The sequence below is a fragment of the Falco rusticolus genome, chromosome 7 (genome assembly GCF_015220075.1).
Source record: "Falco rusticolus isolate bFalRus1 chromosome 7, bFalRus1.pri, whole genome shotgun sequence".
Lineage (NCBI taxonomy): Eukaryota > Metazoa > Chordata > Aves > Falconiformes > Falconidae > Falco > Falco rusticolus.
Window position 1 is genome coordinate 30,557,655 of NC_051193.1, and position 27,681 is coordinate 30,585,335.

The 27,681-nt window shown below is 43.0% G+C and overlaps 1 protein-coding gene across 3 annotated transcripts; it reads left to right on the forward strand.

Annotated features, from left to right (window-relative positions):
• The first annotated feature begins 1,585 nt into the window (after positions 1-1,585).
• On the forward strand, positions 1,586-22,428 carry WDR89 (WD repeat domain 89). 3 transcript variants are annotated; one of them, XM_037395329.1, is made up of 3 exons: positions 1,586-1,699; positions 2,084-2,167; positions 18,605-22,428. In XM_037395329.1, the coding sequence occupies exon 3, from the start codon at positions 18,636-18,638 to the stop codon at positions 19,803-19,805; it is 1,170 nt and encodes a 389-aa protein (XP_037251226.1). In that variant the 5' UTR covers positions 1,586-1,699; positions 2,084-2,167; positions 18,605-18,635; the 3' UTR covers positions 19,806-22,428. The 3 variants fall into 3 exon arrangements, with proteins under 3 accessions (XP_037251226.1, XP_037251223.1, XP_037251224.1); XM_037395326.1 differs by lacking the exon at positions 2,084-2,167 and having other exon boundaries at positions 1,601-1,699; XM_037395327.1 differs by lacking the exons at positions 1,586-1,699; positions 2,084-2,167 and adding an exon at positions 15,021-15,323.
• The last annotated feature ends 5,253 nt before the right edge of the window (positions 22,429-27,681 follow it).

Sequence of the window (27,681 nt, forward strand, 5' to 3'; positions counted from 1 at the left end):
TGTAAGGCTAATTTGACATGACAGCTTAGCAGCATAAGCAGAAATACATTCTGCTTCCATATCAGTTAAAGACAAAACCTTCCCCTGAATTACTTAACCCATTACATGTTTGATCATCTCTCCTGATATGCCAGTAGCTGTGTTTGGGCAATTCCTGTTGTAAATTCAGTCCTGGTGGCTGATAAAGTGCAGAACTGCCTTGGGAGGATTGCCAAACAACCGCTGTTATGAAGAGTTACTTTGCAATTGCTAATCTTGTGCTCTTAAGCAAAGGGATGTTATCATATTTGTCTCGTACACAATGATTAAATTTCAGAACATGATGACCCAGATTTCTACTAACTTGCAAAGATTTTTAAACTGAAAATTTAGAGAGGCTGCTACCTGTGCTTCCACTGTGCAGCATGTCCTTTAGTCATTCATTTTGGTGATCTACTGTTTACAGCATTATTCATGCTGTTAATAGCTCCTAATTGCTTAGTGGACATTGCTGTGGACTATAGTAGATCACTTGCAGGTGCTGGAACTATAAATTAAATACAGTTATTACTCAAAATTGGTGCTTGCTGCCTTTAGAGCTGAGAGTGTTTATAGGACATAATGCTGTCTGACAAATTTTAATGGAAGTTTGAAGGACTAAAGTTGCCAACATCTTTAAGACAGTGGTAAAAGCACAAAGTTAACCAGTTCAGCATTCAGGCTGATTTCATACCAACACTAGCACTGCATCGTGCTTGCCTTGCAGCAGTAGCTGTTGGCCTTGTGAGTGTTGGTGCTGTGTCTATAGACAACAGGCCACATGTGTGCACAAGCCCATTGAATTGCAAGTAAAAAAAAAAGCAAAAAAGAGTATTATTTGGAATTTGTAAAAACCCAGGGGTCTGGAAAAACGTAACAGCAAGCCCCAGGAAAAGGAAATATAATTAATTCTTCTTGTTTGGATCCCTCCTGGGAAATCGCCCTGCACAGGCTTCATTTCCAGCCGCTGTCAGTCGCTTATAAAAAGCTATAAAGGAAAATCAGCCCCCGGGCCCCGTCCGCTCTCGCGTGCGGCGGAGCAGGCTCTGCCCACCGGCCTTTCGGGTGCCGCCAGACGATCGCTTCCCCCCCGCGGCGCCCGGGGAGGGGACTGGCGCACCAGGGCCGTGTCCGAGAGCAGGCCCGGCTCCAGCCGCCCGGGCTGCGTCGGAAGATGGAGGCCGCGGCCTGGTACCCGCCCCGGGCCCGCAGCCCCGCGCGCCCCTCTCCGCGATCCCACGGCGCGGCGCCAGCCCGCCCTTCCTCTCTACGGGCCGCTAATGGCGCCCGGCTCCCTCGGCCGCGGCGCTGCCTGGCGGAAAGGCCGCGCCCTCGCTGCCATGGCAACGGGGCGGGGCGCCAGTGTGTCGCGCCCCGCCCCGGCAGCCAATGAAACTGTGGCGACCGTAGAGCGGGCAGCCACGCCCCCGCCACCTGCACCACCCCCCTTCCCGTGCGTCGCTTCCTTTCCCCGCTGCCAAGGAGGGAAGATGGCCGCTGGAGAGCCGCCGGAGCAGCCAATGGGAGGGCCGGGGAGGGCTCCGGGGGCGGGCCGTGCAGGGGGCAGGGCAGGGCGCACGCGGCGGCGGCAGGCTGTGGCGCGTGGCATGGCGGGAGCGGGCGGCTCTCAGGGGCCGGGGTACGGAGCCCGCGTACGGACCCCCGGGGGGGCCGGGCCAGGGTAAGGGACGGCCGCGGCGGTGGCGGGGTCCCTGGGGCGAGGGGGCAGCCGTGGGTAGGGCAGGGACGGCCGCGCTGGCGTCGCTGTGAGGAGGGCGAGGGGGGCGCCCCTCGGAGGGCGGGCGTATGTGGGGGCGAGAGTGGGGGTGTAGGGGAGGGCTGTGCTGCGGCTGGGGGCGGCCCGGTGGGTCTGCGGTGGGCGAGGGCAGGGGCTGCCCACAGCCCGTGGTTTGGGTTGGGAGAGCGACGGCCCGGCGGTGGCCCTGCCCCGCCGCCGTGCGCCCGGGTCGGGCATCGCTGGGCCTGCGGTGCCCGCGGCCCCGGGGAGGGGAGCGGGGCCTGCGGAGCCTTCCCGCCCTCACCGCTGCCTGGTCTTCTCCGTTAGGCTGAACTGAAGCGTCCCTGGCTTGGCTGCTGGCGGGGCTGCTGCGTTGCAGGTGCAGCGTGAATTGACACACTCCACTTACACGTGAGTTTACCTCGTTGCTCGTTGAAGCCTAGAAGCGTGGCAAGGCCAGCTGTGCGCTCAGAGCACCGGGCAGGGGGCAGGGGGCTGGTGGGGCGTTGGCACTGGCCTGGGCACCCTCACTGGCTTTCGTGGTTTAACCCGGCCAGCAACCAAGCCCCACGCAGCCGCTTGCTCTCTCACCCCCACCCAGAGGGATGGGAAGGAGGATCAGAAAGGGATGTAAAACTCCAGCGTTGAGATAAGAACAATTTAATATGTAAAGCAAAAGCTGCACAGGCAAGCAAAGCAAAGCAAGGAATTCATTCACCACTTCCCATGGGCAGGCAGGTGTTTGGCCACCCCCAGGAGCGCAGGGCTCCATCACACATAACGGTTACTCAGGAAGACAAACGCCATAGTGCCAGATATCCACCCCTTCCTTCTTCTTCCCCCAGTTTATATACTCAGCATGACGCCATATGGTATGGAATAACTTTTTGATTAGCTTGGGTCACCTGTCCTGGCTGTGTCCCCTCCCAGTTCCCTGGGCCCCCCCAGCCCTCTGGCTGGCAGGGCCCAGGAAACTGAAAAGTCCTTGATTTAGCATAAACACCACCCAGCAACAACTAACAACATCAGTATGCTACCAACATTGTTCTCGCATCAGAGCCAAAACACTACTGTACCAGCTACTAAGAAGAAAATTAACTCTATCCCAGCTGCAACCAGGACACTGGCTTTGACGCTGTGTTTGTGAGAGACTGGGCTAGGACTGAGTCTGGCACAAGGATTCGGTCAGTGTGTTGCTATTCTGGGCAGGCACATCTGATTAGAGTTGTGACTGGCCACTTCAGGGCTGTCAGGGTTGAAGTTAGGACCTGTATTGGAAGATAAAATACATTTATTAAGAAGTTATGCTGGTAAGTACCAGCTGACTTCGCCTACATTTGGTGAAGATGGGGATCTTTTTTACTAATAGTCTAAATAACAGTCTAAAACAAAAAAATCAATCTGGAAAAGGTCAGAAGAACTAAAGAGTTTAGTTTTATTTTTTCATTTGGTTGTTTTATTCCCTTGGGAAAAAGTGGAAAGAAACTTTTAAATGTTTTTGAAAAAAAACCTCAACAAACTACTGCTAAAGCTGTAATACGTGTATCTTAAAATGATGTTTTATATAACCAACAGGTGTTTTAAAATATGCTATGTTGGAGAACTAACTTTTTCTTACGAGATAAGGGAAGTGAATTGTCAATGCTGTGTTATGTTACTGACTCATGGGTTACAGTTCTACAATTCCAAATTCATTTTCCCTAGAAATGTACTGTATATTCAGAAGAACGCAGAAACACAAGGTCTTTTCTTAATGCGCTGTTTTTTTGGATCTGTAAAAACTTCAGAACTAAGCTATGTTAATGCCTTTTATTTCCTAAAATTTTAAATGGGTTTCCTGTTTGAGAGCAATCCACAGATTCAGTGAAGTGTATGTACAGAGCAGCTTCTGTAAGATAATTGTCATTGTCAGCAGAGTAACTGAAAAGGTTTCTCTTTGTCTGTATCCCAAGGATTGCTTTCTGGCTGCTAACTTTATGCAATGCTGCTTTAAAGTTTACATGTTGGTTTCTGTTTGTTCAGAGTTAAGGACTACAGTAGCTATTTGCACTTCCCCCAAATAACTTTTTATGGGATCAGGGAACAGCCCTGTAGGGAAGGTGAGCCGAGGCTCCTCGGAAGCCTCTGCATAGAGAGGGACGTGGGGCCTGGCTGTTCTTGTGTGTTCTCAAACTGTTTTGGAAACAGTTATCTTTTTTTTTGCCCCATAAGTGGTCTGCTGTGCATGGGGTGACGGATGATGTCCAGGTAGTTTTTTAAATGCCCTAAGTATAAGATGATTTTTTAAATATTTTTTTTTCTTTCACTGTATCAGTCTTGGGGACAAGAGTTGTTTGATGGGCAGCCCTAAGGTCTGGTCTGTACCTGACTGCGTGGGAGGTCTTGTGTAGTACCAGATTGTTATGTGCTGGCAGCACTTCCCGGCTGGGTTCTGCAGCTTTGACGTGCTTTTACTGTAACTGTACATGTAACGGGATTGCTTTTATTAAAAAAAAAAAAAAAGGGCAAAGCAGAAGGAAATTGGCACTACCATGCAGATTAGCTGTGTTGATGTGAAGTCACCTGTGCAGACTTCTAGGACTTGCTTTTAATTGGTGAGTAAAAAGACATCTGTGTGGGTCAGCATCTCCTGTGTGATGACAAGTTTGTTAGTGGGCTCCACACCAAACATAAAACAAGAAAGTTGAGACTTGGCAAGGCCAGGTTTTGGAGGTGTGTGCTTGGTGACTGGCAAACAGTTTTAAGTGCAAGATGGACAGTGGAGGGCATAAGGAAGGCAGTAAGAGAGTGTGTTGCCTATAGGCATGTAGGGTTAGAAAATTCAACTTCAAACATGCCTTTGCCCTCTTCAGACTTTAGCCTGACCCACTGTCCTCTTCTCCCTCAGCTCTTTCCCTTTCTTGTGTTCCTGTACTGTCTCTTTTCCTGTAACAGAACGGTGACATAAATTCTTGCTGGTGCATTTTCCTGTCATTTCCTCCTGCCATCTCCTTTTTCTTCCCCTCAAAGCTGCCCTCAGACTGTTCCCTCCTTCCTGCTTGCAGCTGTTGAAGCTCTAGGAGAGGACGGCTCTGCTGCAGCACTTTGCACCTACAAACCAAGCAGAGCCGGCACTGGTTCAGATCTCGCAGAAGCATGTTCTGTTAATTTGTGGGGCTGGTACAGTCAGCATGTAGAGACAGGACATGTTCAGCGCAGTCTGCGAAGAAGCTTAGAACATTTAATTTACAGCTGGTTAGTTAAATATATGTGGAAGTAATCTGGTGGATGAACGTGACTGACCAGAGAATCTTGTATTAGCTTCTAAAATAAACGAGAGGGCAAGGAATTGTGAAATTATATGTAGAAGATGGTTGCTTTGGTAGAAAAGCTTTAGGTTGGGAGTGAAGGATGTCTGATGCTGAAATACTGCCTTCAGATTAAATTTCAGTAGCGTGGATGCGTTGCTTCTATGACGTATTTTTGCCTTAGCTGATATCTTGATGCAAGTTTCAAGAAAGTATTTTAGTGAGAACAAAGCAGGAGATGGGTGTGGACAGCTCCCTGGAAGAAGAAAGTAATCCAATCTGTAGCACTGAAAAAAATCATGCTCAAATACTGAATAATTTCATTAGACTGTTCTGAAGGGCCCAGCACAGAATGTGTTTTCTGTCCCATTTCTAGGCCTTACAGGTTATTTGCGTGTTTTCAACAATCAAAATATTTTCTAAGAGTGGCAAGAAACAAATATTGTGCAGCTGTCCATTTTGACAGGTTCACATTAATATTTCTTAAAAACCCTTCAGTCTGATACATTTTTATTTTGTTCCATTATGTTATATGTTTAAGCCCAGAAGGACTATTGTGTTAGCTGTCTGATCTCCTTTGCAAGATAAACCATCTGTAGTGTTGTTTATACCTTTTACAGACTTTACATAAATTTATCTCCCCTTTTCATATTAATCTGAAGGCACTTCTTGCAGACTGTTAATATTCTCAAGGTTTTGTTTTTTGGGTTTTTTTATGCTGTTTGTATTGTTGAAAATGTTTTGAGGTGACCTTAATATTTAGTTTCAGGATAAAAGTTGCAACAGATGGAGGAATGAGAATATTTTAAAACCTCTTACTCCCTATTAGTTTGCTCTTTGAGGATTCTTGGTTTATATGAGACTTCACTGTGGCCTTACAAGGGCACTTGCTACTTTTCTTTAGTTCTCTAGTTTTCCAGCTAAATGAAAAACTCATCATGAAAAATCCAAACTAAAGGGTTCTGAAAATCCCTCATTTAATATAGTGACTGAATCATATCTGTGAAACAACAGATGCATTGAAACACTCGCTGTTCTTATACTGGATTAAACCAACTGAGTCAAAAAAATTAAAGTAAAATAATTTTTTTGCTGTGTTGTTAATAATCTTTTGTGCAATTTCTTTTTTTTTCAGCAGTATCTTCATCTTTTTTTTCTTTTTTTTTTTTAGTTGATTAGCAACTTTTCACTTGCACCTTTCTCTACATCTAGCCATAACTACTGTGATCTTTCTTTTTTCCCTGTGCCTGCTATTTCAAGGCAAAACCATTGCTCAGCTTCTCAGTAGAAATAAGATGTAAGCATGTTGTGTAACTGGTAAGCAGGTAACCTGGGGAAAAGACAACCTAGCGTTTAACTAAAATTGGCGAACTGCTTGCTAGGTGGAGTTGTGTGCTGGCAGGGTGGGAAATTGGTACTTTCAGATATTGATCACTTTTCAATAATTTGAAGATCTGCTTGTAATAAGGTCTTTTGTATGTTTGTTGCTATGGGAATGACTGTGCTGGACTTACGTGTTACTATTCCTTTATGGAATCAGAAGGGATAAGCAGATGGCTGTGAAACCAAAAATTCTTGTTCAGAAACATACATCTCTTTCACTAGCAAAGCTGATGTACTCAAGTTTTGTACATGGTTTGTGGAGGATGTTTTTGAGGTAAGTGGATTTTAGTTTACTGAACGTCTGTCATTAAGGAAGGAATTAATGAATTTTATGTAATTAAGGAAATACACATAAGGAAGTACATGACTTAGTTTTGAAAGGGGGGACAAACAGATTTAAGGAAAAATTTATTCTAGTGGTTCCATGTCTTTGGTAACTATTACCGTGTGTGTGTATTGAATGTTCCTGCTTCAGGAGTGTTCATAGCAGCCAGTCAGGAGTGTAACAGATTGAGAGAGGAGGGGTTTTGAGTTATGGGATTTGGTTTGTTTTGTGGCTGTCCCCCCTGCCCCTTCCCTGGGAAAATAAAGTAATGGATGTTCCTGGACTTGACACTTGCTGGATGCTCGAAGACCAAATACAAACACACAAAAGTCAGTTATTCCCTCTGTGCTTCTGTGTCCATTGCAGGGAAATAAGGGAGTCATGTCTTGCATTATCATGAACTCTGAAAGCTCAAAAAGCTTTGAATTAAATTCACAATTAAAAAAAAAAAGTCTTTAAAAAAACCCATGTACTTCTTAAATCTCCTTGACAGATCAGAGAGAAAAAGTTGCAAGTAGTTGAATTTAGGTGTGTGTTTTTCTTCTCCAGTTTTTGGTGCTAGACCATTGTAAGTGAAGGGTATGATTTTTGATTAAAGTCTGATTTGAGGAACTGAAGCCTTTGAAAGGAAGAAAAAAATGCTGGTACCCGAGTAACATAATGTCAGGCTTATTTCCTCTGCCTTGCAATGTAAATTAAGTTTTCGTTTCCTCGATCGCCACTCTGTTAAGGCGATAATCAGCCTATCGTAAGTGATTAAAATGAGAGGCGGGATATGTAGATGCACTAAGAAGACTTTAGTGCTCTGCTGCTGGATTGCGTGATCTGAATGGGACCGCGCCGGTCGTTGCTGACATCCAGCGGGCTGGGTGCGGAACGGCAGCCTCCCGCTGCCGGCGGGGGTGCCCTGCACGTGTTCCCAGCCACCCTGATGTCATCTTCATGTGACGCCGAGAGATGCAGTCACCGCGGGACAAAAAAAAAAAAAAACCACCAAAAAAACCCCACAACACAAAGACTTCAGTTCGGCATTGCAGTGACTGATAAAACCTTCACACCTGAGAGTTTTCCACGCGACAGCCTTTGCAAAAAGATGTGGTGTTGCAGCATGAACTCACTCACCGGCTGCAACAAGGCTTTTACCATCCCAAACCAGGTTAACTTCAATAAGTAGCTGTCACGCCTTGCCCTGGCACAGCCACCAATCCCCCACAAGGTTTCAACAGTTCATCTGCTCTCCATGCTGTTTCTTCATACTCTTCAGGCCAGTCCACTCTGCTTCTTGCCTCTGCTGCATCCTTCTCCTTATCTCTCCTACATCCAGGCACTCTCTCCTCCCTCTGTTTCTTCCAGCACTCTCTTCCTCCCCTGCTCCTCTTCATACAGTCCATCTCTTTCATACCCATTAAAGCTATTTAACCACTTAGCAGGAACCAGCCACAGCTGCACCTTATCCACATCAGCCAACCCACCGCCCCTGAAGCCAGCCCACAGCTGTATATCATCAATGATAATTAACCTGCCTTCATTCCTCTACAATTCCTCTACACTGTGGCTGGTCAGAGGAGCATGAGCAAGTCCTTAGACTTTTATCCCAACGATTTCAGGGGCATTGAGAGAGGAAGCCACCTTAAGCTAGAAGTTGCATTCTCTCTGTGCACACAGATACCTGCTTATTATGGTCTTAATATTGCTTTTGAAACTATGCAGTAAATGTGTTGTGTCTTGCTATTGTCTGTCTGGCAACGTGGTATCTTCCAGAAAGAAATGATGTGCCAGCTTATCTCGTAGTTGCTTGTTTTTCAGTCTGCCTTCCTATCTGTGTTCTTTGCTGTGCAAGGGCAGTCGTGGGTGTCAGGCTGATGAGGTTATAAAAGTAGATGAAGACAGTCAAAGGTTTTGCCCCCGCTGGTCTAATTGGAAACTATTTTGAAAGACAAAGTTTATAATTTCTGCTCTAAATTTTATTTATGGTCAGTTTATATTCTTAAACTGTTGTGCCAGTATTGTTCTTGAATAGCTCCCCTCCCTCCTCAGCTTTTATTCCTTTGATGTGTTTGTAGATAGTAATCATATCCCCTCTCAGTCTCTGTCTTTGCCAAGCTATACAAGGCAAAACATCCCAGCTACTTCTTGCAAAATAAACAGTCGATTACCTGGGTCATCTAACCCATTTGCCTCTGCACTTGATTGTGATTTAGTTATCAAGAGGTTGGCTTCAGCAAAGAGCCCTGCTGGCAACCTGCTAAATATGAATTGGCTAAAATATTGAGAACAAACATGGTTTGAGTGCAGGATTATTAAATTACATAAAGCTCTTGACTTTGCTTTCTGTCCTCATCTTGTTTTGGGGTAACACTGTCTGCCAAAGATGTTAGAAGGGTCTTTGTGGATGTCGGAAAAACAAATTCCCCACCCAGATCTTAGGGGCTTGTGGGTGCTAAGAAAAGTGTAGTTTTTGTTGTGATGTGCCAGAAGGGATTGTCTGTGTGGCTGCATATAGTAGATCTCTTGATCAGAAAGTGGTAGAATATCCATACCTACGCACTTGCTCTTTTGTCCTTCCCTTTTGCGATTCCATTTCTAATGACCGAGTCCTACATCAGTCTCATAATGAAAAAGCAGTTGAACGTGAACTTCCAGTGCAGTGTGGTGGAAAGTCACTGTGCACTTGGATATTATAAACAGGGAAAAATGATTATTTTTAATCTGTGTATGGCATTGATGAAGCTAGTACTGGAGTGCTGCATATGGTTCGAGTATAAACACTGTCTAAAGGCTTTTGAAAACAAAGAGCTGAAGCGAGTGCTTTGCACAGGTACAATGAGCACATACTTGATGCCTTAGCATCATTTATGGAGACTGAAAAGTAAATTCTCTTGAACAGGATAGAGTCAACATAGCTCTAAACCCTTTTATTTCAGCCTCTTCTCTCCTACTGTTGTCACTGAGATGACATCTTTTCCTTTTGTCTGCTACAAAGCATTGAAAACTGAGCTTAGGGCATGATAAGGATTCAGCAGAGCCTCCAGCTGTCAGGCTGTGCACAAAGAGCATGTTTTGGAAATTGATAGTCTGTGAACTGTCATAGGCACGCAAGGATCTCCAGTTTCTCCTGTTGCTCTGATACTGGAGAGGGTCTGACAAATTACCTTGACATGGTGGTGTCCTGGATTAGCTGAATATAGAAAATGGATATTGTAGGATGTGACTGGCGAAGATACCTTAGTGATCTGCATATTCCTGGGGAAGCAAATGAGGAAAACGAGAAGTCATTTCCCCTGCTTAGGCTTGACGGATGTTTGTGCTTGTGCAATACATCTGGAACTGCAGAGAACTGCTTGGGTAGTGATGTTGGTATAATGTTAAAAATCAGTAAGCATGCAAAGGTTGTGTTTGGAAAACACTGGTGCCATATCTGCACATGTAGGGGAATATCTTCTTAGCTGTTCAGCAGCAACATCCCCAGTGAGGCTGAGAACTGTAGTAGCTGATTTAAACCTGGGTTTTAAGAAAAGAGTCTTGAAAACATAATAGTTGTGTTTTGTAGTATGAGCTCTGATAATGAAGTGTACTTAAGCTAAATTACTGTTGTGAAAGAATGTTTTTATTCTGGTAAATAAAACATTTTATCTCATTATAGGTATTTTGGCACCAGTGTGTGGCAGTAGGAGCTATTTTTCCTGCTGTAGCTGTTTCTTTACATCCTTTTATTACAGTTGCTGCTAAATTTAGGCTGAAATTTCCCAAGCTTTCGGTGCTGTAGAAACAATTCCTTTGGAAGAATTTCAGAAAAATTTATTAATACTTGGGAACAATATTCTTAGTTATTTCCAGGGTTTTTTAATATGAAGATGTTGGTACCAAGTATCAATGTATTAATTGAAGGAAATAAGTGGTGTTATTTTGGAGACGCTAAATTATTCATGCAGCTTCATACATAATTTTTTCCTTTCACCTTTCTCTGTAGGGTGGATCATGGGGGTTGCCCATTCATGTGGTGGTTTTGCTCACCTTAAAATGACCGCGAATATCACTCTTGGAGTCCTTTCTTGTAATACCAAACTTGACAGGACATCAAAGTACTTTTTGATTGTGGAATTCGCAGGTGCATTGGAACTTTACTGTGACTTTTACATTTGATCTTGTAGAGTAGATGTTTAGAACAAGGCTTTTTTTTAAAAAAAGCCTGCTGCTCACTGTACTTAATAATGTTTGTGTACGTAAGTGTTATGAGTTAGGCAGATACTGGTTTTGTTTCACTAATTAAGAAAGTAAAGAGTGAATGTTGCCTCTTGCTGGGAATTACTCAGTAAGCTGTTCTGCCAGAATCCAGGCTAGTAAATGTTTGTAGGCCAGCCTTTTCTTTTGTTCCAGTCCACTCAGATGAACACCATTATTTCTGTCGTCTTTATCTGTGAGATGACCATCTTGGTGCGTAACTCAAGTGCCAAGTCAAACAGCTTGCTGTTCGACCTTTTAACAAAAGAAAATGCTGTTAGTGAGGAGGCGTGTGAGGAATAGTTCAGAGAAAGGTACGAATCTTCGCTGAGGTGCTTACGGCTGTATTACAGAAATGTGAATGGAGAAGAACTTCATACTACCCACAGAACATTGTACCCTACATGTTTGATTTTCAGCAGTTGCTGGCTGTACGTAATTGAGAGACTGATTAGTTCTGTCTCTTCTTTCCTATGTTTGTGGTTACGGAAAGTAATGTCAATATGGTGTCTACGATGGGAGGTGCTCACAAGAGAAAGGAAATTACTTTTCTGTGGTCACTGAGGTCTGATGAGATAAGCACAAATGCAGAAGGCGAGACTTGGATTCTCTTCAAGTTTTGCAGCGGGTTGGCTGTACAGCCATGGTTACATTACAGACAGACGCCAGGACACAAAGGTGCTGTGTTCTGAAGCTGTGAATTATCTAGCATCTGCTGCAGTTGGGAGCATCGATGTTTGCATAGCACTTGGACAGTGAAGTCTTCTGGAGTGGCTGGGCACCCACATCCACCTTCTGTTCCTCGCGGGGGTGTTAACCAGGGTCCTGGCTCCCATCACAGGGGGAGGTGGTTGTCAGAGAAAGAGTGAGTGTGGCAGAACCGGCCACGACTTTCCTCATAGACACTTACTCTTCTTTGAGAGGGCGATCCGGATGTCTCACTCCATACGTTGTTAGTGTGCTGGGCTGGAGTAACAGGTTAGGCACCGCTTGTGCCTGAGAGGAAGGGGGAGAAGGGAGGAGGAGGAATAGGCACAAACCTCATGTTTGACCCTCATCTCAGAGAGTCAGTCCAGTGCGAAAGCCAGGGCCCAGTGCTGGGACAGTTTTCCTGGCACCTCTTGCCTGTTCTCCCAAATCCACCTGAGGATGCACTGTTGGTTTTCCTGTTCAGAGGCTGTAAGCATGCAATTTAGGCATAGATTAGCTTTCACGGGTGGTTTTAAATACAGTATCCTTTACAAAAATAAAGGAGAATATATAAAATTCAGAAGATAAAGACCCAAATACAGTATCTCTTTCAGTAATTTAACCTTTGCCTGGGACTCTTTCAGATCTGTCTTTATAAAATAGGATTGCTTCTGCTGCAGCTTCTGTCAGCTTGACCTGAGAATAGCCAGGAGAGTAAAATAGAGCATCTTTTATCCTCTTATTACTTTGCAGTCTCCTTTATTGGCTGACCACCTCATCAATACCCGGATGCAATATCTACCTGATGCAATACGCGGAGCATCCTCTACCTGGTGAGGTCACTACTAGGAAACCTCCTCCTTGCAGGAAAGTTCTCAGCTGGATCCAGCTGCTCATCTCAGTGTGATTTCAGTGACAGAGCTTACTTTGCCGCTCCTCTCTTAGTAGGTCTGTCTCACTGGCATGGAGTTGGATGAAAGGAGAAGATTGAAAAAGGAAAGTTCTCAAATATGTTTGAAATAATGTTTGACACGGCTTCTTAAGCGTATTTAGAAACTGTTTCTCCCATGTTTTATGTTAGGGTTCTCCTAAACTGGTATAGATAAGGTAGTTTAGGTATCCAAGTATCAGATTTTAATCATGTTGACTGAAATTTCAAGCCAAAATTAGTAATTCGAGCATTTTTATGGTTTTATAGGGCGTGTTCTGGCTTACTTGAATTTTTAAATTGTGTGTTGGATTGTTCTACACTTAGAATTTTCTTACAGTGGCTTGTCATCTGGGTTCTTTGCAGCTCTCTGCCATCTCTTTAGTTCACGCATTTATATCAGTAGGTTTTCAGTTACTCAAGTTTGAATGTTCATTCATTTGGGCATTCATTGCAATTTGGACTTGAAAGCATGCCTAAATTTTCTAAATCTCACCTGACTCCACCATATTTTCCAGTATAGGATGCAAAATCAGAATTGGTCTTTCTACTTGGAATGCAAAATCTTACACCAAACCCCTAATTTTTAAAGTTTTATTTTGATGAAAATATTCGGTGTATTGGTTTGATGATTTATGCATTTAAAACTACACCTGGTCAAATCCAAAAGTTGTTTTTGTGTTTTCTCTCTATGGACGTCTGGTATAATATTCAAAAAGAGGTTTTATTTCTGTACTGACATAAACACCTGCTTATGTCCCCAAAGGATGAGTGCACAAAAATTGTGGTTTCTTTTTTTAAAATTATTGAAGCCCAAAGCACTGAGCACCTGTGACTTTTTCCCTTTGTTCATTCCTAGCTGACTTTTATTAATTTTTTCCCTCTAAACAATACTGTCGTTTAAAGCTATTTCCTTGCTTCTCTGGCCCACCTACAACTCTTCTCTCCATTGCTGAGCAGGACTGTACCCCTAAGGTCCATGCTGGTGGGAGGGTAGGAATTGATTTCACGGAAGCAGATAGTTCGGTAGACCTAATTTTTTTGCTCTTCCCATTGACATTTTTGTGGCAGTGTTTTATCTTTTTCTTCCTTTCTCCTCTTGATATAATATTTTTCTCTTTACTGCAAATACAAAATTACGTGGAGTTTTTTTCTTGCTGCACTTTATGTTTGGAAAGGAGATGTAGCTGATTTGAAAGAATGAAATAATTCTCTTGGCAGTTTACATCTTGTCTCTGCTCTTTAGCGTAGCCTCTCACGCATGTTATTCCTTTCCTGCTTGATAGCCTAAATGCTATTCTCTGTGCCTTAAAATGGCTTTGTGGGAATGCTGGAAAAACACCTTATCTCTCTGCTTTGGTAAAATAACAAAATCAACTATAGGAGTTTATATCCTGCAGAAATTATGCATGCCTGATGGGTGTTTTGTGCTTCCTTTCAGTGCTTAGATCATTTGGCTGATCCATCTTCTGTTGTGAAGTGGTGCCAGTGAGGAGAGGTCTCTACAGGCATTTTGCATTAGTGAAGTGCGGCGTGCTAATGCGTTCTCCTCAGCCAAGCTTGCGCTTTGCATTTTTATTTTAAAATGCAAACCACATGTAGTGTTGCATGCATGAATTGCTTTCTGCTGCCCAGAGCTCCAGGTTTGTTTTTAGTGTGTTCTTGAACTTTTAATAATCAAGAAAATAAAGGGAGGGTCTGTTTGTATTGTTTATGATAGGAAAGAACAGTGCAAGATTTCATCTAGTGCTGTTCAAATCCCTTGCTATTTTTGGTATTTGACCTCTGCAGAGAAGATTGCCAAAACTACAGGTTGTTTTCATTTTTATTACGTGTTCCTATCCTCCTACTCATAAGTTAACCTTACGTTGCTGATTGAATCTTTGTGAAAGTTCCATTTCTCCCACATTTTCCATGGTATTTTCCAGAGAGGTAATTCTATGTCTCTATGTGTTGTTGATTCTCTTTTGGAAATTAGAACTATGCAATTTGGCAGCATTTCGTGTACACCACTAAAAGGAGAAGAACAATAACTTATTAATTACTAGTTTATATTTTAAAAAAAATTTCTGGATTGAAGAGGACTCATGAGCCTGTTGGCTTGAGTTGAGACTACAACGTTTAGAATACTGCACAAAGAGCACTGTTGTATATACTGAGATGTATTAAATATTTAGGTTGTGCGGGTAGGTGTGTACCTTTCATTTCTCCATCATGGTAGAGGCCTGCTTTCGGCTCTCCCGGCTGTTGGTTTCTAGTCTTGCCATTTAGTTGTTTCCACCCTCCACTAGTGAGAAATGCAAAACTAAGGCATCTGAAAATCCTGTCCTGCCTCTTTGGCACCGCTTCCACTTCATGCTTTCTATTCTAAAAATCAGGCCTTGAAGGATGCCCTGGAGGTCAAAATATTTTAGGTTATTTCAGAGTACTCTGTTTATTCTGAGTTCCCAAGATGTGGGTGTCCTTCGAGAAGCTTACTGTTTCTGGCAGTTGTGATGTCAGGGAGATGTGCAGGGGTTGTATCTAACTGCGAGGTTAATTCATAGAGAAGATTGCATGAATGTGCTTCCAGAGGACTAGATACAATAACACGGACATTTCAGGGTTACTTTGTAAAAGGTGCCTTTACCTTGTTCAGGGGATGCAGATGTGAACGCAGATGAGAGGTGCAGCCATTACAGAAGAGGAATGGTGATCACTGAGGATGGGACTGGACTTCTTTTTCAAACACAGGTGACTAGCCATGCCAGTCACCTTCAGCAGGTATTTGTGTGTCATACAGGTAGTGTTGTTTTCCTGGCACCTGAACATCACCTGGATTTTGTTTATGTTGAGACTGTAGACCCAGACTATGGACCACTGTGAGCTTGAGTAAGTGAGGAACCTGAATTTGCCTGCCTGCCTTATGTTCTGAGCACAAGAGGGACCTTGGGGAAAGAAGAGGTTTCGGCCAGTGCTCTCTGCGGTTTCTTCTGAGACTGGAACAGTTCAAAAGCAAGCCGCCTGTGCCCTGCAAAGTCTTTGTGTCAGTTTGTCACATCATTATGAGCAGTTTTCATCACTGATCATCGCACTTGGCGGTTGTGCTATATCCATAGTATGTCAGGTTTCAAAGAGACTCAGTTTGCCCGAGGTTTCTTTGTGGCACAAACGAAACAGATACCCGTGTTGTTGAAGTTAAGGAGCGCTAAACTAAAAGTGCTTCACGGCGGCGGTGCAGAGCACCATGCGCTTTGTAGGTGGCTGCAGTCCAATCCTTAGTTATCTCCTATTGTGTTTGGAAGACCATTGTTTCCTATTTGTCTCATAAATTTAACACAGATCCTATTCCTGCCATTTAAACTTTCCCATCAAAATACAACAGTGACTTCCCCTTCTGAAAAGGAAGGGCTGGCAGCTACACCCTGAAGTTTGAGCATGAATTGTTTATGTAACCTTCAATCACAATTTCATAATAGTCTGAAGGCTTTCTTACTAAGGCAGACATTTTACTGACTTTTTAGCAAAAACCTGGCTGCCATCAAATGCAATATGAAGGCTTCTTAGTTGTTGTGGTGGAAATAGAATTGAAAACCATACCTTCCAGCTTCCTGACGGTATAAATTGCACATCTATCTGGAAACATGAACAGCATTTTCTGGTATTTCAGAATAGCTGTACCTATGTCGTTTGAGGGTAAAAGCTTAAGAGCTATCTTGGGCTAATTTTATTTCCTGGAAAATATTATTAAATCTGAATGAACACGCTTTTGCAGACTGGCTTTCTAGAACTTCTGGGTACTTGTGGAGTTCCCTCACCCTTTCCTCCCCAGCAGTAAAAGCTCTGATGTGAGTGTTGTAGAAACTGCTCATTGAGTAATATTATCAAAGTCAGTAATATTTAAACAACTGCAGCTTACTTTCCAAATGGATGACGTTTGTCAGGAGCATGCCTGTTTTGAGTTCACTTGGCCTTTTGAGTATAAAAAGTCTGAATATTTAGCGCTTGAAATTCAGGTCAGTCTGGAAAACTACATTTTTCTTACAAAATGTTTACAGAGAGAACCCAATTTTTCAGTAACCGTAGCACTACAGGATAGCTGGTTTATGAAAACTCTACCTCCAAGCACGTGTTTTTGAAACAGTATTTAAATAGGAGCTTCCATTGTAATTCTTCAGTATATTGGATTAAGTAGAAGTTGTCATTAAAAATAGGAGAATGTTTTATTTCTTAAACTATTAATTTGCATGAGAGTTCAATAGTTTTACGTTTAAGCAGTGTAGCAAAGAGTGTTTGAGGACAGTTTGCTTTATATAATAGTTCTGGTAAAAGCTTGTTCCATTTGAGGACATACCCAGACAAGTAAAGAGCAAGCAAGCTCGGTGGGTAGGGTTGTACAGAGGCTAATGCCAGAAAACATGTTGAACTTCTCTTTAGAGGGGAAAGGAGTTTCCACAGGATGTCTGCGTTTTATGGCAAAAATTACTTGTAGATGTGCTCTGAAAGGCTGCTTTGATGTAGAAGATTAAGCTGGGGACCTCATTGTCAGGATATTACTGAGGCAAATAGCTTAGTGAGATTATTTGTGACTTGGGAATTAAGTTTTTATGAGTGTGCCTACTTAAGCTGTTTCTTAAGAATTTGCTCGTTTGTCACATGGTATCATGAATATCTGTATGTACCGAATAGGAGGGAAAGCAAAACCCTGAAACAACAAGCGACACCAAGAAGAAAGAAAAGCAGAATGCATTTTTGTCATAGCAACTTTTCCTTTGATGCCAGTCTCTCGTGGACCGTTAAAATAATTACCCTAAATCAAATAATACATGGAAACTTGCTCATTCCATCCCCCAAAATCCAACCTGTAATTTTAACAGAAGTCATTCGTGTGGATGGTTATGCTTACTTAACATACCCAGCCTACGTCTTTCTATTAAAAACGGTTGTAGTTTGTGAACTCACTAAAACCATGTATTGTTTATGTTGGCAAATGTGTCTTTTAAATTTAAATGCTTCAGTACTTTTTCTGACACTAAATTGATGAAAGCATTTACTGCAATTACAGAATTGAATTTTCCTTTGTGTTATAGAAAGGAAACTTTTTTTGTTTAGAGCACACAGTTTTTTAAAGTGAATCTACGTATGCGAGGATTAAGGGAGTATTGGTTAATTTTGGTTGGTTTTGCTTGGCAAAATTTGAATTTGAGTAACATCACTGAAATAGTTTGGTTTTCTAAGAGGTTTCAGTAGTGCCAGAGGAGAATTACCTCTGAAGGGAAGATTTTTATCAGTTGCACTAAGAGCCAGCATTATGTGGTTTTATAGGAGGCTGGAAAAACATTTAGGTTCTTAGGAGAATTGATGAAAAAGGCAAAGGTGCTTAATTCCAGTGAATTCCACTGATGTCATGTAACCTGTTTAGGTGGTCCATGGTATGCCAGCAGGTGTTTATGTGCGTCATTGGGCACCTAAATACTTGTAAAATTTACTTATCTGGCCATTTCAGGCTGTAGTTCTGTGTAATTTTGGTCTTGTTCTCTGCCTACTCTTTGCACGCCCCTCAGCAGGGAAGTTCACCAAAGTGTCCTGCGGTTGTACTGATGCAACTATTTGTGGGCTGTGCCTCCTAGCAACTTTTTAGAACAAAAATTACTCCTCCTTACGCAGGTAGTGGTGATGGCTTCATTTTCTTTCCGCTTGTGGAGAACAACACTTTATTCTTTACTTTATAAAAATAATAAAGCAAATTTAGCTAAGTGACTTTCACGAGATTCACAGACAGACTATTTAATCTTTTAAGGGGATTATATGATATAGTGCTTACAGTCACAAGAGACTGAACTCCTTAACTCAGGGAGCCCTTTCCGGTTCTCTGTTTCTCTAAATTAAGTTGCAGGGGGTAGGACATCAGGATAATTGAATTTTGACTTCATGCATCATTTCTGTGCAGGATGCTTGTTCATACGTGATTTTTAAAGCTAGTATTATTTATGAATGTTGTAATTAAAACTCACCTTGGATTTTATTTATTACAGGTTTCTGACAACATTAGGAACAGCATTTGGGATGACTGCAGTGGAGAAGATTGAGGAGCAGCTTGCCAGTCTGCGCATAGCAAAACGTTCTGTGCTAAGAGAGGAACCTGCTTACTTACTGGATATAGACATTTCCAAACCTGCTCAATCTGAAAGCAATCGCTTTGTGGCAGTTTCGTGTTCCAATAAGTCAATTAGGGTATATAACAGGGAAACATTAAACTTCCTGCGGGAGTACAGTAGCTGTCCTGGGATACTAAATGGTGTCCGATTTGCACACACGTGTGACAGCGTAGTGTTCTCAGCGTGCAGTGACGGTACAGTAAAATGTTGGGATATTCGTTCAGCAACTCAGAAAGCTGTGCAGATATTTAGTGGCTATCCTTCCAACATTTTCATCAGTTTTGATATCAACTGCAGTGATATCATAATTTGTGCTGGAACAGAACAGGTTGAAAAGGACACGTTTCTGGTGTTTTGGGATGCAAGAGGCGTTACAAACTCTGCCAGTGCAACTAAAGAACCCTTGGGAGTCTATTCTGAGTGTCACAATGATGATATCACTAAAATTTGTTTTCATCCAATCAAACCCAATTTGGTAGTTTCTGGGGCAACTGATGGATTGGTTAATGTATTTGACATTAACAAGGATAATGAAGAAGATGCTTTGATATCAACTTGCAATTCAGATTCATCAGTAAGTTTTATTGGCTGGTCTGGGAAAGATTATAAACAGGTCTACTGCATGACACATGATGAGGGATTTTGTTGGTGGGACATTGCTCAGGTAGATACCGAAGAACCGATAACACTATTGCACGTTCTGGATGTCAGAGACACCGTCTGTGTTGAAAACAACAGCTTACATTACCTGGTAGGTGGGCTGTACCATGAAAAGGCAGACAAACTCTTTCTTATTGGGGGAACATCCACAGGAAACATTCACCTCATCAGCTGCGGCGCCAACGGGCTGAGCTGGGTGGGTAGCCTTTGTGGAGGACACTCTGCCACGGTTCGTTCCTTCTGCTGGAACCTGACAGAGGAGTCTCTGCTGACGGGTGGAGAGGATGCTCAGCTGTTGCTATGGAAACCCGGAGCTGTGGAAAGGTCCCTCGCAAAGAAAGCATCTATGAAGATTGGTTCTTCCGTGCAGAACAGAGTAAGAGTTCACAACAGCTCCCTCAAAAGGAGGAAAAAGTAAAATTCTGAAAGTGGGTATCTCTGCTGTGTAGAGTTTTCCTGGTGTTTAGTCTCTCAGGCAATACTTGGCTGTGCTTTATTTGGGGGTGTTCTGTGGAAAGAACTATGATGCTTGAATTCTACCGGGGAGTGTATTTCAGTCAGCAGAAAAATGCCTTTGTTTGTTTGTTTCTTTCTTTCTTTCTTTTAAAGTTGCTAATATTAATCAGAAAAGAGTAAATATTTGCTCTCGGGTTCTTGAACAATAGATCTTAAATCATATTATAGAAAAATGTTTCTGTGGTTGTTTAATGCCTCAGCCAACATTTTTAATGTGGAATATAGGCCTGTGGCTTGCATAATTTGTTACCTTCCCACTGAAATTCCCTGGCATGTTTTAAAAGCTTTTGTATTTCATGTTGTATTTTGCTTTCTTTACAGAGAACTTAATGAAATTGCTCAATATATTAAAAGATTTTATGTCAGTTCTTAATGCCTGAAGGAATTACTTCTTAATGAAACAAAAAATAACAACTGTTTTGCACTGTCATATTATTGGTTTATTGCAAGCTCATAAAGAAGCAGTTGATAGAGCTGTATTTTTCATAGTGAAGATATGAATGTATTCAACCAAACAGGAACATGTGATTCCAAGCAGCTAATTATTAAACGTATAAGAACTGTTAAACTGGTGTTATTTAGGGCATATTTCCTGCATGAAAATACCCAAGAACCTCGCAAGCAGCTTCATCCTCTCCTGGTTAAGTGCATCTCAGGGGGGTGCACCTGGAAGACTGGAGAGATCTGCAGTGGGTTAAAGAAATAATAGGTATAATTACACCAGTGGTGCTCAAAATCCCAGGTCCTGCGTTTGAAATAACCTGGTATCACATTCTTATCACATGCTAAGTGGGAAGCTTAAAAATGAAAAATGAACATTGCCTTCTGAGACTGTAGTTACGGAGTAACAGACCAGTATGAGGAGACTTTAACAAAACCTTGTAGAGGTTAGTGTGTGTCCTTTAAGAAATGAGACGTTTTATGCTTAGGCATATCCCTAGGACAGCTTTGGTTTAGTATTCTGTGAAATACCTATGAAGTGGTACTTCATACCACTTTATAGGTATTTCACGGAATACTAAGATAAGTACATTACCCGGTACTTCTGAAATGGTTGTGCCTTTACGCTTACTCTGCCCCGCTGGCAGACTACGCCCTGAGCGTCTGGCTCTGCGTACAGTCACCTTCAGCCTCCTGAGGACCACTGCAGCCATGGTGTTGGCAATTAAGCCATGCTTAACATATGTGGACTACAACTGAAAATGCACGAGCGTATTTAAGAATTGCTGTGTTATAGAATAGTTGGCCAAGGAATTTATTTTTATTTATTATTTTGCCTGAGGATGGATAGGTAATTCTTTCCAAACAAGTTTTGAATGTCAAGTCTGAAGGAATAGCCTTGTTCAGAAACGGTTTCTGAGGTACAGAAGATACCTCTAGTATATGGTTACTGCTGTGCTGAAAATGTCTTGATCATCTCTGGAAACGAATCCTATTCAACCAGAAGTATCAAGATTCCACATAATGTTTTACAAACTTAATGTCCTTCAGCCACAACTATGCATCCACAGTTGTTTTGTGTCTGCCTGTTAGTGATAATTAAAATGACTCACTTGCTTTTGATACTGCTGGTTATTTAAAACTGTGACTTCCATATAAAAATCACATTTCTCTAAACTTTTTATATTACTTGTGTTAAACTCAAGTTATGCCCGACAGCTGTATCTGTTACTTTTCAAATTACTTTGTGCTATTTTGAAACAACTTGGGCAGCAAGTGTCAGGGCTGTGACGCACCTGGCTCATGTGCCCTTTCAAGATTTATTCTCCCCTGTCACTAGTTATTGCCTGTTTCTGTGGAATTCATGGTTCTGTAACTAAGTGGACCGAAAGCTTCAGACCCCTCTGAATTCACCGTTGTGCCCTCATGGACCTGACTTGGTTCAGTACCAGCAGCAGTGGGTGGGGAGCTAAAGGATGACTGACACCTATTTCATTGCAAGGATGTTCTATAATTCGCTTTTGAGGTGTTTGTCTACTCAAAGATACAGTTTCCTGGTATCTTGACACACGCAGTGGGGGAAGGTCATGGGTCTGTCTAACACTGGATTTCATGAAGACAGTTCTGTGTGCCACATACGGAAACACACAGTCAGGGAGAAGGAGCTTTGGGTTGACTCTGCTTGCTTTCAAGTGTCTGTTGTTTCAAGTGTCAAGTGAAGTGTTGTGCCAACTGTCTCTGAATTAAAGCAGCATGGATGGGAGTTCTGGTACTAAAAGCATTTGAAGTATGCAACCTGTAGCTGTTACCTTGTTTCTGAATTAGATTGATACGTAACTAATCAACATCCATCACAGTTAAAGCCATGTTTTCCCTAAAAAGTTGATTTTTCCTTTTTATGTGCATAACTTCAGTAGCAATGGAAGGGGGAAAATGTATGTATGTGCCTTAAAATTTGCAAAAGCAGAGCAGCTGTCAGGAGATTCAGGCTTGTGTTGCCTCTGAAAATACTTGATAATTTTTTTTTTGTACGTGTTGACTTAATTTCAGGATAATATCCGTAAAATAAATGTAAATGGAAACCACATGTTAATGAGTAATTAGCATTGCTTGCTTTTTTAAACTGCAAACAATATTTCATAGAGCACAGAGCACAAGGCAGGATGTGTATGTAATCATATAAATAATAATAGACTTGAAATTAGGCGGGTTAACTTGCCTGACTATTTAATCTCTTAGGTTAATTTTGATGTAAATTGGCATCAGCATTGTTAAGAAACATAGAATCACAGAATGGTTCAGGTTGGGAGGGACCTTTAAAGGTCGTCTAGTCCATCTCCCCTGCAATTAGCAGGGACATCTTCTGACCTTGAATGTTTCCAGGGATGGGGCATCTACCACCTCTCTGGGCGACCTGCTCCAGTGTTTCACCACCCTCATTGTAAAAAATTCCTTCCCTGTATCTAGTGTGAATCTACCCTCTTGCAGTTTAAAACCATTACGCCTTGTCCTGTCACAACAGGCCCTGCTGAAAAGTCTGTCCCCATCTTTCTTATACACCCCCTTTACGTACTGAAAGGCTGCAGTAAGGTCTCCCTGGAGACTCCACTTCTCCAAGCTGAACAACCCCAATGCTCTCAGCCCGTCCTCATGCAGAGGTGTTCCCGCCCTCTGATCATTGTCACTGCCCTCCTCTGGACCCGCTCCAACAGCTCCGTATCTTTCCTGTGCTGAGGACTCCGGAGCTGCATGCGGTACTCCAGCTGGGGTCTCATCAGCGCAGAGCAGAGGGGGAGAATCCCCTCCCCCAGCCTGCTGGCCATGCTTCTTTTGATGCGGCCCAGGACACGGCTGGCTTTCTGGGCTGTGAGCGCACATGGCCGGCTCACGTCCAGCTTTTCACCCGCCAGCACCCCCAAGTCCTTCTCCGCAGGGCTGCTCTCCATCCCTTCGTGCCCCAGCCTGTATTGATACTGGGGGCTGCCCTGACCCAGGTGCAGGACCTTGTTGAATCTCATGAGGTTCACACGGGCCCACTGCCCAACCTCATCCAGGCCCCTCTGGATGGTATCCCGTCCCCCAGGCGTGTCACCTGCACCGCTCAGCTTGGTCTTGCCTGCAAACTCGCTGAGGCTGCACTTGATCCCACTGTCTACATCACTGATGAAGATATTAAACTGTACCGGCCCCAACATGGACCCCTGAGGGACATGACTTGTCATTGATCTCCATCTGTACACCGAGCTGTTGACCACCACCGTCTGGATGCGACCATCCAACCAATCCCTTATCCACCAAACAGTCCACCCATCAAATCCGTATCTCTCCAATTTAGAGAGAAGGATGGCGTGGGGGGCCATGTTGAAGGCCTTACAGAAGTCCAGGTCTGACCTTTATAAAACTTATGTTATTAAAACTATGTGCAAGTAACAGGCATTCAGAAATCATTGCCGTGTGAATTGTTTAACTCCAGGAGAAGCTTTAATTTTGGAAGCAGTATCAGATTCTTTCCAGTAAATGAAAAGCAAAAATCCAGCTAGACTACCAAAGCACTGAGAACAGCTCCCGTCTTTATTCAGAGATGATAGTAAACCCGTTGTACAGTATTTCTGAGCAGTGGGAGATGATCCTGCTGTGAAGACATTAAAAGAAATTCACTTGAATTTGGCACGTACCTAAATTTCCTCTTTGTTTCTTTTTCTTTTCTCTATAAGTAAAATCCAATCTTGCACACTCACCATCGTCTAGTTTAAGGTGCGCTCCCACTGAGTACGAGCTTGCTGCCTTTTCTCGTTCCTGTTTCACTGTTTTGTTCTGTTCAAGTGAAAGATGTATTAGGATAACATCCCATAGTCGGTGCATAATTCCAGCAGAGTCTAGGACACCACCAACAATTCAGGATGGTGGTGGCAAAATCTAAATTTAGGTTTTGGGCAAGCCTAAAGGTGTGAATTCATTTCTAGGTGGAATTTATTTAGCTAGTTGTCAGCTTGAAGTTGTTTTGTGGCCAGGTTGTGCATCCTACGTATTCAAATGGACATAACTGCACAGCTACATTAAAATCTTAATTAGCAAAGATGCTGATACAGCAAAACATTTTAAAGGCGTAAACTGCAAGCTTTATGCTATGTTTTTGAATGATGGCTTTCTCTTGGCTAGCGATCTTATGTAGCTCTGTAGGTCATACTTTTATATGAAGCAATATATTTTGTCATGTGAAGCGCTGACTTGGAAATAGGTTTTTAACGGTGTTAGAAGCTGGGCACCCGCATGCTCCTGTAGCTGCACCTTGGGCCTGCGGTAGGGCAGCCGCTCTGTCGGGATGGAGCCCAGGCCAGGTGTTACAGGGGTTGGTACGGATGGGTTTAATCGCAAAGCCTTTGTACTCTTGGAAGAACTGACGCTTTTGGCCCATCTCGTAAAGCTCACCTGCATTTGCCATGGTTAAACTGGGCGACTGGTCTCCATCCCTTCGAAAGAGTCTTCTGTTACTCAGCTTCTTGGTCTTTTCCTCTGGGTAGTAGTGAGTTGTGTCTTGCTCTCTGCTCTTCTGGAGAGGTGTGAGTCCTGTCCCTTTCCCCTATCCTCTGCCCAGGCTGCTGGACTCTGCACTTCTGATTACACCAGACGGGGGGTGGGAAGCAGAGAGGGGGAGTAAACGAGGGAGCTCGGCCCCTGCCCCCCCTCTGAGAGGGCTGGCTGCCCAGGGGAGCTCCTCAGCTAAGGAGCTGGACCCTCTGCCTTTGAAATGTGTGTAATGGCTTATTTTTGAGCTCGATGGAGGCAGGATAGGACCTTAAATAAATTATGCAAGACATAAACACTCTTCAAGCATAAAAGCCAGTTCCTGTTTGTCTGCGAGATGAACAATTTGGCAGCGAAGCGTGCAAGAGATGCAGAAGGTGTTTGCTCACAGGGGCTGGGTATTGTAACTTCTGCGAGCAGTGAGGAGAGCCACTAGTCGTGCCAGTACTGCTGCCTCTACCCTGCGGGAACCAACAGATATGGGGATTTCAAGTGCCGTGGAAAAAGAGGAAGGCAAAAGTGGGTGTGGAGATGACAGCTAAAGGTAGCAATTCAGTCCGTGAGCTTACTGTTAGTCATTACACGGTGTTCTGTTCCTCGGTTCCTTATCAGATTTATTTGCAGATGATCTAACAATCAATCATGAGGACCTTTGGTAACTTCTTGGTTTCTGTTTCCTTTTACTATACCAGTTTGTAAACTGGCACAGGTTTGTTGGCTGGTGGGAGTGGAGTGGGGTTAACTTCAGTTGCTGCTGCTGGCTGCTTGGCCTCAGCTTGCTGTCGTGGTGTTCTGCCCTGCTCAGATTCCAACACATGCCTTTCTTCCAGTCTTATGTCCTCGTGCCTTTAGATACTCTGAATTCTGTGCTTTGGAAGTTACCTTCTCCTCTGGAAACGGAGTGACAGAAAATACTACTCTGTATACTCCTGCTGCAATCTTGGCACCAATATTTTTATGGGAATACATTAAATTTTCAGTTCAATATCAATTTCAGTCTTACTCTCTCATGCTCTGAATAAAGATTTGATGCTGCCTAGATCCCATAAAGGTGGTGCTTGAGCAGCCTGTTGTCACAGAGACTCAGAACTGGCAACGAGAAATGTTGGGAGGAGTTCAAGACAGTTCTCAGTGCTCATTTAAAATGATCATTTGGAAAAGTCTAATAAAAGTGGGAAGAAAAGAAGGTCCAGGGAAGCCAAAATACATGGTACATCACCAAAGGACTGCTGCATCCCAGGCAGGGTACTTGGTATTACTAATACTGGCAAATATATTAGACTAAAGCTGAAACACAAGCACAGATGCACAACGGATTTTTCTGGGTGTTTTTAGTAGAGGAATTCTTAATTACTAACGGAGTTGAGTGCCTGTGAGTACAATGTATGCCAACCTTGCTACTTCAGGTCCAGGTTAAAAAATATGGAACACAGAGTAGGTAAATAGCTGGGAGTGACTCAGCTTTACCTGGAGCTTCTGGAGGGTGCTGGAGAGCAATGCCTATAAATCACGTGCAGTGGTTCTGATTTCTTTGATTTCAGTACTCTGGGTATATGAAGAATGAAGGCAAAAGGTAAACCAGCGCAGTGTTTGTAACACTACCTTAAACTTTAATTATTCCTGCCAAAATTTATTCTGTGCTGGTGGATGTAAACTTTGCATTCAGAGTTTCATGTGTCTTGTCTTAGAGAAGAGCTATTTCTTTATGTGCTTTTGTTTCTGCTTGTATCAGAAGTGAGGGAGGAAGAAGTACAGACCCTGGACTGGAAATTCTGGTGATGCTCTGTCAGCAACTGCCCAGCTGCACACGCCTCCGAAATACCTTCCTGTGTTTGGTAACAATTTCAGGTGTTTCTCGGGTATCCCCCAGCACCACAGAGCCTGCAATACTCACCGGAGTGCTGCAGAGGATACTAGTTGATATGTGAGCTGATCACCGTGTCTTGGAAGAAATTGAGGCTGACATGCTTTGATGGTGGGAACTTTCACTTATACACAGAGATCTCAAATGTTTCTTTAAAAATCTTATGCTCAGACATCCAGACGATGCATAGTGCAACATTTTCTAGCAGTAATTTGGGGATCATTTGAAGAAGGAAGCCTCAAGACTTGACTACAGTAATGGTCTTGCTGAGCTGCCTCAATTTAGGATGGATAAATGAGGGATCGGGAGAAACGAGGATGATCCTTGCTGAGGTACGGTATTTTTTGCAAACTTTGTGTAGCTGTAGATTTGCGGTAGGAACACATAGAAACAGAGTTACATTTGCTATGCCACACTAAAAAAATGTATACTTAATATACTTCAACATGTAAATGTAATAATTAAACTACCAAATGAACACATAGGTGCCAAGCGGTTCTATGTTTCAACATCAGATCTTCTTGGCAGAACTAAGTGGGGAGCAATTACGCCTGTCATTATGCCAGTATGGGCAGAGACCACACCCATCAGGGCAGCAGTGTCTTGGATGAGCTGGGATGGTGTTTGTGCTTCACACCCCAAAAATCAAAGTCCAGCTGAGGCCAGTGCTGGACGACCTAATGTTTAATAGAAAGAAAGGAGCATTTTCTGAAACAATCTTGTTTTGCTAAATGAAGACTTATAATGATGTATGGGTCCAAAGGAATACCTCTAGATAGCAAACCATTAACAGGGTAATGATAAAGGTCTTGGGCAGTCTTCTATATGTGTATGGTATTAGAGTGACGAGAAGATTAAATGATTGATGGAATCAATTCTTATAGTTGGGTTCAGTTCATTGAGTCCTAACTGTTGCAAACAGTAGAAAGTCTGAAGGCAATTAAGGAAT

Bases quoted from the DNA above. Each gene is read 5' to 3' on its own strand.
- WDR89 (XM_037395326.1), top strand. From the start codon at position 1,626: ATGGCGGGAGCGGGCGGCTCTCAGGGGCCGGGGTACGGAGCCCGCGTA. The intron at 1,700-18,604 runs GTAAGGGACGGC...TATTTATTACAG, and splicing joins CCCGGGGGGGCCGGGCCAGG to GTTTCTGACAACATTAGGAA.